General features: G+C 47.9%; 1 protein-coding gene across 2 annotated transcripts in view; it reads left to right on the top strand.

Annotated features, from left to right (window-relative positions):
* gpr45 (G protein-coupled receptor 45) overlaps nt 1-11,793 on the top strand; it is an 11,899-nt gene extending 106 nt beyond the window's left edge. The window contains exons 1-3 of one of the 2 annotated variants that reach the window (XM_035393084.1): nt 1-305; nt 7,893-7,962; nt 10,283-11,793. The exon at nt 1-305 is cut by the window's left edge and continues 106 nt beyond it. In XM_035393084.1, coding sequence (XP_035248975.1) covers nt 10,448-11,572 — 1,125 coding nt within the window. In that variant the 5' untranslated portion in view covers nt 1-305; nt 7,893-7,962; nt 10,283-10,447 and the 3' untranslated portion in view covers nt 11,573-11,793. The remainder of the gene's footprint in view (nt 306-7,892; nt 7,963-10,282) is intronic. The other variant, XM_035393083.1, reaches the window with a different exon arrangement.
* Nucleotides 11,794-15,553: the final 3,760 nt, after the last annotated feature.

The raw sequence follows: 15,553 nt of genomic DNA, 5'->3' as shown, positions 1-15,553 counted from the left end.
TTTCTCGTGTTTCTCCTTTAAATGGTTTTCATCGGCAAAATGGATTAATTGATTCACACGTGTTGCCTTTAAATGTGGCGGTGTCGGTGGTTCAGTCCCTATTCTCGGCGGTGCCGTTATTGCGCGAGCAGATCGCAGAATCGACGGCGCACGGGTTCGCGCGCGTGGCGTGTTCTAAAAGTGGACTGCTGAACGTCAGCACCGTTGTCACCTCCCGGGCGAACTCACTGAGGAGATGCACTGGGGAAAGCCGCGAGTGAATGTCCGTCAAACTGATCCGCCAGAGACGTATGCCGTGAACCAAGGTATTTCACATTCCTTTCTATGTATGGAATCTGCATAACATTTTGCGAAAAGACGTGCACGATTGAACGATTATGCGGTTCGCTTTTGTAAGGTACCCGTTCGGAGAGTCACTTTAATGGTGTAGTGATTGACGTTCTGTGTTATTTGTTTATTTATCATTATTCGGGGAACATTTGTGATTTATATCCATATTCAGCAGTACGTTTTTCAAGGGGGAGGGGCGCGGGGATGCGTTATAAGACTGCTGAAGCAATAAGATAAGTCACATATATTGTTTTTAGATGGTAGCCGTATCTAGCTAGCCTACTTTGCTTGACGCTGTCGGTCTTCCACAGTAGTTTGATTTGATGCCGCTTGTTTGATTTGTAGGGTGTTCAATTCCCCGGAGGACTGTGTATATAAAGCAGTGAGAACCCACAATTATAGCAATTAGGCTACTGTCCGACAGCCCACTGAAATATGTTACGACTGAAATACGGGAAAAATCTAGATTTTTTCAGAATAAGTCGGGACACGTGAAAAGGAACCGAAAATCGGGGCTGTCCCGGGAGAAAAAATCGGAACGTCTGGTCAAACCATTAATCAGGCTAGCCTCCTGTTCTGGCATGTCAAACCGATATAAAACAGCTCTGATTGCAGGAAATGGTCAAGTGGCCGACACATCTCTGGACTCCGAGATGCTCATTTTCTTAACATTTTGCCTTTATAATCTCATGCAAAATATCTTAATTATTCACATTAGAATTTACTCTGGTCTAGGTGAAAATTCAAATCTGGTCATCATTTGAAACCATCAGGTAATAGGCTACTGTAATGTTTGCCTCGGACACAGAAATATCTGTTCACTGTAATCCATTGACAACGTTGGCTATAATGCAGGAGTAGTCGCAGAAGTACTGACGGCCTATAATTAGACCCAGTACTGTATGTTCGCCTACGCGGCGCGTTTTCGTTCGTGTCGGTGAGGTTCAGACGAGAGGCTCTGTGTAACATGCAATTACCGGCGAGAAAGGCGAACGGCAAATTGCCACGGTTTGCGGTCGTTCTCTTCAGCGCCGAGTGGCGGCGTTTCCGGTCGTGGAGTGGCGTTGGACGGGGACCTGAACAGCGCGGTTGCGGTATCTGCTCCTTATGGTGGACTTGTGGACCAGCCATATCTAGGCTCATTCCATGTGGATCTCAAAGCTCCATGATTCGTATGAGGCAGTCACCAGTGGCCATGTTGTACTCCTTCCCTTATTCCTGGGGTGTGCAATGCCAGTGTGGAGTAGGTGGACTTCCATTCTGTTCGAGGTCAGCATTTGTTTATTGTCATCTTGGAAGCGACAATTGTGAACTGCAGAGACAGAGACCGGAATCTGTTTTTTTGACAGATAATGTCTGATTTCCACAATGTGTACAAGGTGAGGTGACACTAGACCAAGCTGTTTCGGTTATGGGGAAAACACACACGCACACACACACACACTGTCTAGCCTGTGGTCCAAGCTGTTGCTGAGTGCTGTCTGTGTTTGGCAGCTCTTATGGTGGTCTGCATGCAAGGGGCAAAGGACCCTTAAAGAACCCTTAAAATGATGGGCCAGCAGAATATATGGAATTATCACCTGTCTCTGTGTCCAATCACAAGCAGTCTTCTGGCAGTATCCTAGCAACCACTTAACGATGTGCAGTACAGAGTCTCACCATTGGCTCGTGTTGCACTGGACCTCCGTGGCTACACAGGAACCATGTTTCAGCGGATTTGAAAGGGCATCTGAGGTCTCATAATTTTGCACTGTGACCACTGGCATGGACTGCTGGTTGTTATTTGCTGCCGGTGGGCCTTGCGTTAAACACGGCAAGTTGTTTTTTTTAATCTGGTGCCGCCTGTCACGTTCCGGTTTCATGAAATTTAGAGCCAGGTGATCAGCCTGGGGGCAGACAGCCAGCTGGCACAGGCGTGTACCTGAGGGCAGGTGAGGTTCTTAGAGCCGAGTGACACCCCCGAAGACAGGTACGAAAGAGCCTTAGGAGGAGCAGCTTTGAATCTTCACACGGACAGTTGCGTAAATTATGTTAATTAGCAATCGGGCCTTTTAATCGCTGGCATCGGCACGTTTATCACGGCTGCAGAGAAGCGCAGCGCCGAAAAGATCAGCGCTAACGCAAAAGCCTTAACCTGCCCCCCCTCCCCCCCCCCCCCCCCCATTCTCTCCCTCCTCCCTTCGTTGGGATCTCAGGGACAGACACACGGGCAGACACAACGCTGAAGAACCACAAATAGCAGACAGAGCGTTCAATAAGCCCCGGGTGAATTGAAGAAGGTCTCAAAGAGCAGAATTCCAGCTTAAAAATGGCCGCTTCAAGCGCAATTCTGTGCCCTTGTGGATAAACGAGGCAGGGGCAGAATACGCACTCGGTTTTCGGTTGGCCTTTGTTACCAGTGCATTATGAGATTTTCACCATGAGTCTGCTTTCGCGGGGCAAATTTTCAGTATTGGAGAGAAATCATTTTTGTGTTTAGCCTGATGGGGACACTGAAAGACCAGCCATTTAGAAACGACTCAAATGTTGAGTTTGAGACGTATTGAAGGCAAAAGGAGGTACTGAAGCGACTGTTATAACAGGTCCAAAGCAAGGATACTTTATGGATGTACTTTATGATATGCTGCCATTGGACAACACATTTTTTTTTTGCCATTGACAAGACATGGACCGCTAAGCCTTTTTCTGAAGAAGTGCTGAAATGGTTGAACAGCTGATGGGTGCCTGTGCAGAAGCGCTGGGATGCCAGGATGACGAGGAGGACGTGGGCCCGAGTGCGGCAGAATCACTCGGACTCATTCACAAAGCTGGGGGTTTTCTTGTTGCTATGGAAGTGATGACCTGGTTTCCTTGGTAGCGAAGGAGAGGTTTCTGCCGCATTTCTCTGTGCAGCGGCCTGCGTGGAAACCAACGGAGGATGAAGGATTTCTTTCTTTCACATTTTTTTTTCCTGTGAAGAAAAGAACATCATTCCTGTGCCTTATGAAGAAAATCCCCCCCCCCCAAAAAAAAGCCTAAGACATTGGTTTGCCCCCTTAAATGATTCAATCGTATTGCATTGCAAGGCAGTAATATTTATATGTGGCCAATATAATTGGATAATCTAATCAATCAGCGCTGGACGACTCCACCTGCTTTGGGTTATTCTTTCACTAATCAGTCAGTGTAAAAACACCTGCCTAATCTAGAGAGAGATCTAGAGTGGATGTGGATTGGGTTTGTATCCCTGTGTGGTGAGAGGATTGGGTTTGTATCCCTGTGTGGTGAGAGGATTGGGTTTGTATCCCTGTGTGGTAATAGTAGCTGTGGATTGGGTTTGTATCCCTGTGTGGTGAGAGTGGCTGTGGGTTGGGTTTGTATCCCTGTGTGGTAATAATAGCTGTGGATTGGGTTTGTATCCCTGTGTGGTAATAATAGCTGTGGATTGGGTTTGTATCCCTGTGTGGTAATAGTGGTTGTGGATTGGGTTTGTATCCCTGTGTGGTAATTGGCTGTGGTTTGGGTTTGTATCCCTGTGTGGTGAGAGTGGCTGTGGATTGGGTTTGTATCCCTGTGTGGATTGGGTTTGTATCCCTGTGTGGTAATAGTGGCTGTGGTTTGGGTTTGTATCCCTGTGTAGTGAGAGTGGATGTGGATTGGGTTTGTATCCCTGTGTAGTGAGAGTGGCGGTGGATTGGGTTTGTATCCCTGTGTGGTAATAGTGGCTGTGGATTGGGTTTGTATCCCTGTGTGGTAATAGTGGCTGTGGTTTGGGTTTGTATCCCTGTGTGGTAATTGGCTGTGGTTTGGGTTTGTATCCCTGTGTGGTGAGAGTGGCTGTGGATTGGGTTTGTATCCCTGTGTGGTGAGAGTGGCTGTGGATTGGGTTTGTATCCCTGTGTGGATTGGGTTTGTATCCCTGTGTGGTGAGAGTGGCTGTGGATTGGGTTTGTATCCCTGTGTGGTGAGAGTGGCTGTGGATTGGGTTTGTATCCCTGTGTGGATTGGGTTTGTATCCCTGTGTGGTAATAGTGGCTGTGGATTGGGTTTGTATCCCTGTGTGGTAATAGTGGCTGTGGTTTGGGTTTGTATCCCTGTGTGGTAATTGGCTGTGGTTTGGGTTTGTATCCCTGTGTGGTGAGAGTGGCTGTGGATTGGGTTTGTATCCCTGTGTGGTGAGAGTGGCTGTGGATTGGGTTTGTATCCCTGTGTGGATTGGGTTTGTATCCCTGTGTGGTGAGAGTGGCTGTGGATTGGGTTTGTATCCCTGTGTGGTGAGAGTGGCTGTGGATTGGGTTTGTATCCCTGTGTGGATTGGGTTTGTATCCCTGTGTGGTGAGAGTGGCTGTGGATTGGGTTTGTATCCCTGTGTGGTGAGAGTGGCTGTGGATTGGGTTTGTATCCCTGTGTGGATTGGGTTTGTATCCCTGTGTGGTAATAGTGGCTGTGGTTTGGGTTTGTATCCCTGTGTAGTGAGAGTGGATGTGGATTGGGTTTGTATCCCTGTGTAGTGAGAGTGGCGGTGGATTGGGTTTGTATCCCTGTGTGGTAATAGTGGCTGTGGATTGGGTTTGTATCCCTGTGTGGTAATAGTGGCTGTGGTTTGGGTTTGTATCCCTGTGTGGTAATAGTGGCTGTCGATTGGACCTCAGTCTGTTACTGAGGAAGTGATCAGTATTCATAAGGTTGACGTGGTAACTCAGCCGTGTGTCCGTTGCCCACGGCGACAGCGGGGCCGGTTTTTTTATGCCTCCTCTGGGGAGTCTTGGTTCCTGAGTGAAGGGGCGTCAGGTGGACGGCTGTTAGTGCTGGCACGTTGCGTCACACCATTTAAAAAAAAAAAAAAGAAAAAAGAAAGAGAATCCAAAATCGATGAGACTCATTGGATCTCTTTACGAGCTGCTGCTTGACGTCAGCCAATGAAACAACGCTTTCCACACCTGTCTAACTCCGGAGTGCGCCGCGCAGGGAGCTTCATATAAAAAAATTCTTCATGTGCCGCTGTGAAGACACGTCCCCTGAAAAGCTGTTTGTGTTCAGGCATTTGTGTCATGTCTTTCTCTGTAGGTGAATAAATACCCCACATTCCCGTCAGGGAGGGTAGAGAGAGGGGAGGGGAGGGGAGGGGAGGGGGGGTTGGTGGGCGGCGCCCAACCTCTGCCCCGCCCTGAGCGGTCCATCATCGCTCTGGAGCAGTGAGAGCTGTGCGCTCGGTTCAACGGCATCACTGGGAGAGGTAACCACGGCAACGCGAGTTGCCTTTGAAGACGGTATCACTTTGATCAGGCGACATCAAATAGTGATACTAGAGGAGCAGAAGAAAGCGCTCTCTCTCCCTCTCTCTCTCTCTCTCTCCGTCTCTGATTGGATTACTTTAGTGTGCTCGCCCCAGCTGCACTTCATTTCATTACCCCGTGAAGTACAGTATTGCGTTACAGTAAACGCATTTCACGTATCATTATTTAGCGATCTGCTCCGCGACTTAATGCTCTAATCTGGAAGCAGCAGGCAAGGCCGCGGTGGGAAGGTACCGCGTGCGGTAAGATCGCCACGCCTCAGTGCTGTAGCACAACAGAGGCTTGGGCTGTAAACCAGAGATCATATACGCAAGCATGCACAAGATAACACAAGCATGCGTATTACATAACCAACCAAGGAAATATTACATTCTGACAGCATACATATTTTTTTTTAAAGAAAAAAGAAAAAGACAATTTCTTTCATTTCTTCATTTTCTGGGGCCTTTAATTTGTGTCTGCTGTAGGAAAAGCTTATTATTATTAGTATTATTATTATTATTATTCTGACCATTTACAGTTGAAGCTTTTGAACATCAGCCTGTATCTGCAGTGAAATGTGAAAAATATTAATATTAACATTGGTCATCGTTGTCGTGCTTACATATATATGATGGCTAATAACGTTCTTATCTAAAACAGCACGTCAGATGTCACCAGGGATACAAGGTGATGATGCACTATTGGGCTGAGTATGATAGGGTGAACTAAAATACGAGTATGACGCATGACATGAAAGTGCGTGCATAGACCCTGCGTTTGTTTATTAGGACGTTCTGAGCTCAAGCTGGTGATTCAGTAGGTGTGTACCCTGTTGTGCAGGGAGGGAGATGCATAATTCCAGGTTTCGTAATTGTCAGTATGGTGGTGTAGTGCTGGGGCTGGTCACTGCGGCCAGGCAGTGCCGTGACAGGTGGTGATTGGTGAGGCTGAGACCGACACTGTCCGTGGTGCTGAAATCCTGTAGTTGAGGTTCACACTGTCCAAGGTCCTGAAGGCCTGTAGTTAAGGTTCATACTGTCCAAGGTCCTGAAGGTCTGTAGTTAAGGTTCACACTGTCCAAGGTCCTGAAGGTCTGTAGTTAAGGTTCACACTGTCCAAGGTCCTGAAGGTCTGTAGTTAAGGTTCACACTGTCCAAGGTCCTGAAGGTCTGTAGTTAAGGTCCTGAAGGTCTGTAGTTAACACTAGAAAGGCCGTTTTTCTTCCCTCCTCCCTGTATAGCCAGGCCTGAGGCCCTGCGGCATCAGGCTTGTCCAGCATTACAGCATCGATTTCTGCGCCCACAGTGTCCTAATTTCATAAGGGTTATGAAACCGTATGTTGCGAAACTATTTATTTATTTATTTATTTTTAAAATAAAGGACACGACTGTATCGGTTTCAACATTTTTATTTCTAAAATGTTGTGGGTTTTGTTATATAGGCCAAGGGGAAAACATATCCAGGCGTATTACCTGCACACTGAGAAAAGCGTGGAAATGTGCGAAACACGACAAAACGCGATAAGCTACAAAGCAATTAAAGAAATACAAAACGCAATATTTCTTTAAAGCCATTTCTTCTTTCATAACAAATTCGGTAGCCTGTGCTTCTCGCTTCCCCTTGCTTTTTTTTCCCCCCCTGCTGTTCGGAGTGCACTTTCACATGCACGCACTGTCTCCCTCCTCTTACTCATCAAATCCTCTCACTCATCAGATCCACAGAGAACACACAGCTGCGCTGCTATACGTGAGCAGGAACCACGCACAAATTGGTTACACTTAACGTGGTCGCCTTTAGCCGCATTCTGATTGCCAGCCAGGCAATCACAGAATCGCAGTTTCAGTGAAAACACCGAGGCATTGTCTCCACATGGTTATAAACTCATCATTTTTTAAGACTACAATGCCCGCAAGTATTCGTCTCTCCCCCTAACGTCTTCTTCAACTTCATCACACGATTCCAGTGAATTAATTTTGAATGATTATGTGTGTGCTAGTGCTTGAAGAAGCAATTTGTATCAAACTGTTGGTCATTCAGTTGCGTAATAGTGTGCGGGAGGAGAGAGTGACACATTTGCATCTGGGTACCATCTCCTGCTGCCTATTGTTTAGCAAGGGGCTTTTTGTGAAGAAAATGTTGTGGCACAAACTGCTTGTATTTTTTTTTACTGGACTAGATTTTTTAGAATTTAAAAAATGCAGTTATTTTGAGCTCAGATATTTAGGAAATGTTGTGGAAGGAGAGAAAGAGCAGGGTATTGCATTTACAGCGGTAAAGTAATTAAAATTACTCTGTTCTTTCTAGAGTTAAGTTTGGTGCTGTCCGTGGTCCTGAAGGTCAGTCGATGACACTGACTCTGTCCATGGTCCTGAAGGTCAGTAGTTAAGGCTGACTGTCCATGGTGTTGAAGGTCTGTAGGTCACACTGACTCTGTCCATGGTCCTGAAGGTCAGTAGTTAAGGCTGACTTGTCCATGGTGTTGAAGGTCTGTAGATCACACTGACTCTGTCCATGGTGTTGAAGGTCTGTAGATCACACTGACTCTGTCCATGGTGTTGAAGGTCTGTAGCTCACACTGACTCTGTCCATGGTGTTGAAGGTCTGTAGATCACACTGACTCTGTCCATGGTGTTGAAGGTCTGTAGCTCACACTGACTCTGTCCATGGTGTTGAAGGTCTGTAGATCACACTGACTCTGTCCATGGTGTTGAAGGTCTGTAGATCACACTGACTCTGTCCATGGTGTTGAAGGTCTGTAGATCACACTGACTCTGTCCATGGTGTTGAAGGTCTGTAGATCACACTGACTCTGTCCATGGTGTTGAAGGTCTGTAGATCACACTGACTCTGTCCATGGTGTTGAAGGTCTGTAGTTAGGGCTGACTCTGTCACCTGGGTCTTGGCTCACCAGCTTTGGGAGATGATAGAAAACTTGTACTGAATCCGTAGATTAACTTTTTTTTTATTTTATTTTATTTTTATTTTTTTAAACCAGAAGCAGAGAGCTGTCAGGTGCCAGAGGAGTAGCTTTCTGTTCTCTTCTCCTCTCATCACATCACATTACCTAGTGCTGGCACGTTGCGTCACACCATTTGCAGAAAATAGAATCCGGAATCAATGGATCCCTTCACGAGCTTCTGCTTGACATCGGCCAATGAAACGCTGCTTTTCACACCTGTCTAACTCCGGAGTGCACCGCGTGTCATTTTTTTTATTACAGGGAGCTTAACGTCGCAACTTGTTTCATGTGCTGATGTGAAGACACGTCCCCTGAAAAGCTGCTAGTGTTCAGGCATTTGTGTCATTGTCTTTCTCTGTAGATTAATAAATACTCCATATTCCCGGGCAAGGAGGGGAGAGGGGAGTATCATCACATCACATGGCCATTATGTTATGGCTCTTGTATTACTAGTATTTCGAAAACTTTTCAATATTTATTCTCAGTTTGCAATGGCCTCATTTCACAGTACAGTCCACCTCCCCACTATCAACCCCCCATTCCCCCCACCCCCCACCCCTCATTTTGGCTCACACACACCGTGTCTTTTTGTCTTCACAGTCCAGCTTGCTTAGTGACTCACTCCACTTCTTTGACAACTTCTGTCCAAAGCAAACAGTCCCGTCTGTCAGACTGAAGATATTACTCATTTCGGCATTTCTCACCAAAAAAAAAAGAGAAAGGATTATTTATTTTTCCCACGCCTGGTGTCTGATGCAGTCTGGTCTGGGCTGGGCTGGGCTGGGGAGGACTCACAATGCCAGTGGCCAGTAATTCCACTGGCGTTTCTCTGTGCACCAGCTCTTAAATAACAGCAGAGTCTGGGGCAGTAGGCCAGACCCTGGCCCTGATTGGTGCAGGGCTCCTCCTTTATTATTCATGGGACTGTGAAAGGTCTTCTCCTCCCAGAGAAACTCCCCTGAGTCAATGGGAATGTCATATGATACTGTTTACGGAACTCTGCTAATTAGCAGCCGTTTAATAGATCACTCAGTGAGTGTATATATTTCACAACATTGCAACTGAACGTTTAATGATAAGAGGTTCTTTGATGTGACACAGTTGTCTTTTTGAATATTCAGTGGGAGGTGCTGCATAATATGATGGCAGACTGCAGTTATTTTGATGGTTGATTATTCTTTGATTGATGTGATATATTAGTCTATGAAGGTCCTTGGGTTTTATAGACAAGTCAAACAGAGTAAAATAGATTGTTGTGTGCTGAGCAAACATATATAAATTAAGTGACTTTTTTAATTTAAATTAAGTGGTTTTTGTGCTGTACTCTGCTGTACTATGCTGTGCTGTACTGTGCTGTACTGTGCTGTGCTGTGCTGTACTGTGCTGTACTATGCTGTGCTGTGCTGTACTGTACTGTACTGTGCTGTACTATGCTGTGCTGTACTGTACTGAACTGTGCTGTACTGTACTGTGCTGTACTATGCTGTGCTGTACTATGCTGTGCTGTGCTGTACTGTGCTGTACTATGCTGTGCTATGCTGTGCTGTACTATGCTGTGCTGTGCTGTGCTGTACTGTACTGTACTATGCTGTGCTGTACTATGCTGTACTATGCTGTGCTGTGCTGTGCTGTACTGTACTGTACTATGCTGTGCTGTGCTGTGCTGTGCTGTACTATGCTGTGCTGTGCTGTACTGTGCTGTGCTGAGTAAACTGATTATTCACTCTCTCCACAGGCTGAAGCAGGACATTTCCCCCAAGGATTCTGTTCATGGATTTTGCCCGCATGCAGTCTTGCGCGCTCCAATCGTCTTCATTAGAGGCCAGAGCGGGTGGGCGGACTGACAGGTGACTCTGAGGAGCGACGCAGATGGGAGAGGTTGCCTAGAAACGGCCAGGAAATGGCGTGGTGCAACGACAGCTCCCCGGAGGCCTGTTTTCGGACGGAGCTGAACGCCACCGACGGCCCGCCGCCCGGCGACCGCGCCCTGATGCCGGTCACGCTCAGGGTGGCGCTGGCCGCCGTCATGATCTTCATGATCGCCATCGGCTTCCTGGGCAACGCCATCGTCTGCCTGATCGTGTACCAGAAGCCGGCCATGCGCTCGGCCATCAACCTGCTGCTGGCCACCCTGGCCTTCTCCGACATCATGCTGTCGCTGCTCTGCATGCCCTTCACCGCCGTCACCGTGGTGACCGTCCACTGGCAGTTCGGCGGGGACTTCTGCCGCGCCTCCGTCATGCTCTACTGGTTCTTCGTCCTGGAGGGCGTGTCCATCCTGCTGATCATCAGCGTGGACCGCTTCCTGATCATCGTGCAGCGGCAGGACAAGCTGACGCCGCACCGCGCCAAGGTGATGATCGCCGCCTCCTGGGCGCTGTCCTTCAGCGTGGCGCTGCCCTCGGTGGCGGGCTGGACGGCCGTGGAGGTGCCCGCGCGGGCGCCCCAGTGCGTGCCGGGCTACAGCGAGTCCCTGGCGGACCGCGGCTACGCCGTGCTGCTGGCGGTGGCGGTGTTCTTTGTGCCGTTCGGCGTCATGCTGTACTCCTACCTCTGCATCCTCAACACGGTGCGGCGGAACGCCCTGCGCATCCACAACCACGCCGACACCCTCTGCCTCAACCAGGTCAGCAAGCTGGGCCTGACCGGCCTGCAGCGCCCCCCGCAGGTCAACGTGGACATGAGCTTCAAGACGCGGGCCTTCACCACCATCCTCATCCTCTTCATCGGCTTCTCGGTGTGCTGGCTGCCGCACACGGTGGTCAGCCTGCTGGCCGTCTTCAGCCGCCGGTTCTACTTCAGCGCGTCCTTCTACCCCGTCAGCGTCGGGGTGCTGTGGCTCAGCTACCTGAAGACCGTCTTCAACCCCATCATCTACTGCTGGAGGATCCGCAAGTTCCGCGAGGCCTGCCTGGAGTTCATGCCCAAGACCTGCCGCATCTTCCCCAGGGTCCCCGGCCGCAGCCGGCGAAGGATCCGGCCCAGCAACATCTACGTGTGCAGCGAGATCCAGTCAGCCGTGTGAGGCTGAGCCGCCCGTGCGAGCAAAAACCGCTCGCTTGGTTACCTCACACACCTGGCAAACACTCCCCCCCCTCCATCTGTCATACACCTGCACCCTCCCATTTTAATGTCACGCACCTTCCCTTTCGTCCTTCATACACCTGAACATTCACCAGCCTCTTCTCACACACCTCCCTCCCCTCACACACCTGTCTCCCTCACACACCTGTCTCCCCTCACACACCTGCCTCCCTCACACACCTGCCTTCCTCACACACCTGTCTCCCCTCACACACCTGACTCTTCTCTCTCATCTCCCTCTCCTCACACACCTGCCTCTCTCACACACCTAACTCTTCTCTCTCATCTCCCTCTCCTCACACACCTGCCTTCCTCACACACCTATCTCCCCTCACACACCTGACTCTTCTCTCTCATCTCCCTCTCCTCACACACCTGCCTCCCTCACACACCTGACTCTCTCACATACCTGAACTCACTCCTGTCACGACAGGATATTGCTGAAGACTGTTTGAAGAGCGGATACGTTCTCAGTGTGGTGCAAATTTATGAACTAACAAACATATTGTAACATGTTTTCACATGGAGTGTGTTTTTCTAACACGCAGAACTCAGGCACTGAGGCAGAACTCAATGTCATTGTGCAGAAACCTCACCTGACATTTGAGCGTCAGTATGCTGAGACTGTATATATTCCAGCAGTTTGCCAGTTTTTTTAAATCCGGGTGGTCATGTTTATATGTCTTTGGAACTTGTGTGAGTGAAAATGAAAATACCCTTTTCATCATGAACCACATTCCTGTCTGTGTCAAGGGACGAGAGGTCTCCTTGCAGGAATCTGATCTGTGCAGAAGCTGCCGTTTGTGAGGTCACAATTGATGCAGGTTTTAGGGGGGGCGACTGTCATACCCCATGCCTGGGGCCACCAGCACAAATATTCTCCTAGCAAATCAGGCACATGATCCCCGTTCCACAAATTGTTTAGTCTGGCCTTTGGTGCAGAATAAGATTTTTTTCCATCTCTGTATCAGTACTGGCATGCAGCTGAAAGGCAGAATCTTCATTTTTGAGGATCGTTTTTTTTTTGGGCGGGGGGCGGGGGGCGGGGGGCAGTGGTGGACGAGCTTCACCTCGGTTACATTGTAAAGCCGTACAGCTGCACCGCCAGCTAAACCGACCCATTTTTCTTCAGGGGACTGAGTAAGTGTGGAATTCATGAGTGAGTGGGATTGCGCAGGATTGCTCTCGCGCGATGACTAATGCGATGATTATGTTCATGAACAGGTGTCTGCAGATCTGACAACAGTCAGTGCAGTTTTTGTGTTCCAGCAAGGTGACGAGACATGCCACCCCCCTTAAAAGGGGTGAAACCTTATATTTTTGTGATGACTAAGTGGTGAGTTTTAATTCTTTTAACCCCCTTTCAACCATAAAAATGACATTTTTGGACTTTTCATACTTACCATTTTTATTTTGCGACAGATGTCATAACAGCACACAAATGATACTGTACATACCAACCCGACTGCATTCATAAAGTTCTCCCTTGCTGCACTGCAGAACTGCAGGATAGATGGGGTGATTTTAGCATGGTCTCATGTTATAAACGTGTACTAGCCTGACTGGGGAGAGGGGTTGGAAATGAGCCCAGCTATGAACATTAACTGTGGCACATCTGTGTCTTGTTTTAACTTGTAAACAATGTTAAATTGCATTGTCCCCAACACATGAAATAAAAAATATGACAGGAAGAACTCATTTATCCTGTATGAATTCTATGAAAAACATTACATTGCTGAATGTCACATACATAATCCTGGGGAGACATTGTCTCTGGGTTGAGAATGAAGCATACAGAATCTGAAGAATATTCCAGAAGTTGTTTGTGCATTTTACCTTCAAGGTTTTCAAGGAATTTTGTGGGACGTGCACAAAGAACAAAACCCTACTGTGGCTCCTTTAAGACGGTGAGCAAGCATTTTCTTGATTCAAACTGGTTCAGTACCTTGTGCGTTGAGTGTTCCAGCTCCCCGTGGCCCCCAGGGAGTTCAGGGCCTTCACCAGGGGCCCTGCAGCAGTCCCATCCAGCTCAGTGGCGGGGGCCAAAAACCATTTCTCTCAGAGGCTGGAGTTTCTGTCAGGGAGGGAATAATGCAGGTCCATACCTGACGGTGGGATTGAGGCTTTTCCCACAATCAGATCCCCTTACTTTTGATTCCGGAGCAGGTGATTTTGGGAATGGGGGACACTTGCTTGATTGAGTGATGTCATTCAGCTGTCTCTGGAGCAACACACAGGGGGGTAGGGCGCTGTTTCCGGACGAGAACCAACTGGGTGTTCACAGCGCTGACCACCACCGTGCCACACTCAGAATTTAGCATTCTTTCGCTAGCCTGGCTGTGTGAATATTTACTGTCAGAAGCAGAGAGTTTCAGATACACTGTACATGCTCATTTTAAATGTGTGCATTGAATGGGGACTGATTCATCCACTGTTGATGAGATGCCTGAGATGTGTTCAAAGCAATACATGTGGCCTTTAAAAAATTTGATTAAATATTTGTTTGTTTCCATGGACGTTAACTGATTATAATGTTCTATTAGCCTGATACTGTTGCTTTTTAAACTTTGTTTTTCTACCCCGATATATTGAATGCTCGCTGCGAACAGATGGCTGAGATAAATGCTTCCAACTTCAACTCAAGTACAGGGGTGTTGGGCAGTCTGTGGGGGGTGGGGGGTGGGGGGTGTTTAAGACACCACCCAAAACTGCTTCCCTTTGAAGTAAGGAACATTTGTGAAACAACTTGTCTCTCAATCAATCTTTAGAGTTCAATCAGAGGCAGAAGTAAAACCAGCATCAACATAAGACAGACTCTGTGGACAAAAACTCCTGAATGATGTACCTTTTAGGTCTGGGTATATACAGTGAGTCCATCTCGCGTGATGTCAGAACATCCAGCACTGTGTAGCAGCTTACCTGTTGCAGAACCACAAAGACAAGGTTGTTTGCGATTTGAAATGGGAGATAAGAGAGGTTATATTGCCCACATTAACTTCCTTACCGAGTGACAGGCTGGGAGGTGATCTGCAAATATTTGCATTTCTTCTTGAATGAACTGATGTAGCGTACAACCGGTGTTAATGCAATTGGACGCAGGAACAAACCAGAAGAACAGTACATCTCTCGCCTCGTTGTCTCCCCCTGCAGGGTGAAAACGGAAGGGCTAATTATCCACAGGCAGCACTGCGGGGAACGCCGCTGCTTCACGTCGCTTGCCGCGAGGCTAAAAACAGCTGCTCAAGGTGCGATGATGACTCACACCCCGAGAAGCTCTCGTGGGCTGAGAGATTTCACACAGCACATTTTGTCCTATTTTCTCATAAGGACACAACGCGCTTTTTAAAAATAAATGCTCTCACCCTGGTGGAACAGCGCAGGCTTGAACGTTAACTTTAGGAACGTCAGGCAGCAGTTTTGTTAAGCTGTGAAATCATGTTGAAGGCGGCAGCATAACTCTCCAAAAGTTAGGTGGCAGTGTAGCATAGTGGTTAGGAAACTGGGATTGTGACTGGGAAGTTGTTACAGTTACACTGCCGTTGTACCCTTGAGCAAGATAATTAACCGGAATTGTTTCAGTATACAGCTCTATAAATGGATGGTAGGTAAAGAATCACTTCGGATAAGATCTGCTTATGATGGGTCCCCTCCTGGTTCCCCGCCTCCTGGTCTGGTATGGAAAATGTATCTATCTCTCGGTCCGCAAGAACAATCCAAAACCCCCGACCCCTCTCCCCCACAACTCGCCACCCAGGTCCGTAAGCGCAAATCTCTCGTTATAATCTTTATTATATATAAGAGAGTTGTTTGACTGCCTAGAATAAACTCTTTACTATTTGTGATATGTGCCATTGAAGACCACACTGAGTCAGGATTTTTTTTTAAAAACCTCGCAAGCATGGGACATTCGCGCGTGGGAACT

The sequence above is a fragment of the Anguilla anguilla genome, chromosome 15 (genome assembly GCF_013347855.1).
Source record: "Anguilla anguilla isolate fAngAng1 chromosome 15, fAngAng1.pri, whole genome shotgun sequence".
NCBI lineage: Eukaryota > Metazoa > Chordata > Actinopteri > Anguilliformes > Anguillidae > Anguilla > Anguilla anguilla.
Note: the sequence above shows the minus strand (reverse complement) of the source record. Positions and strands in the feature narration are given on the sequence as shown.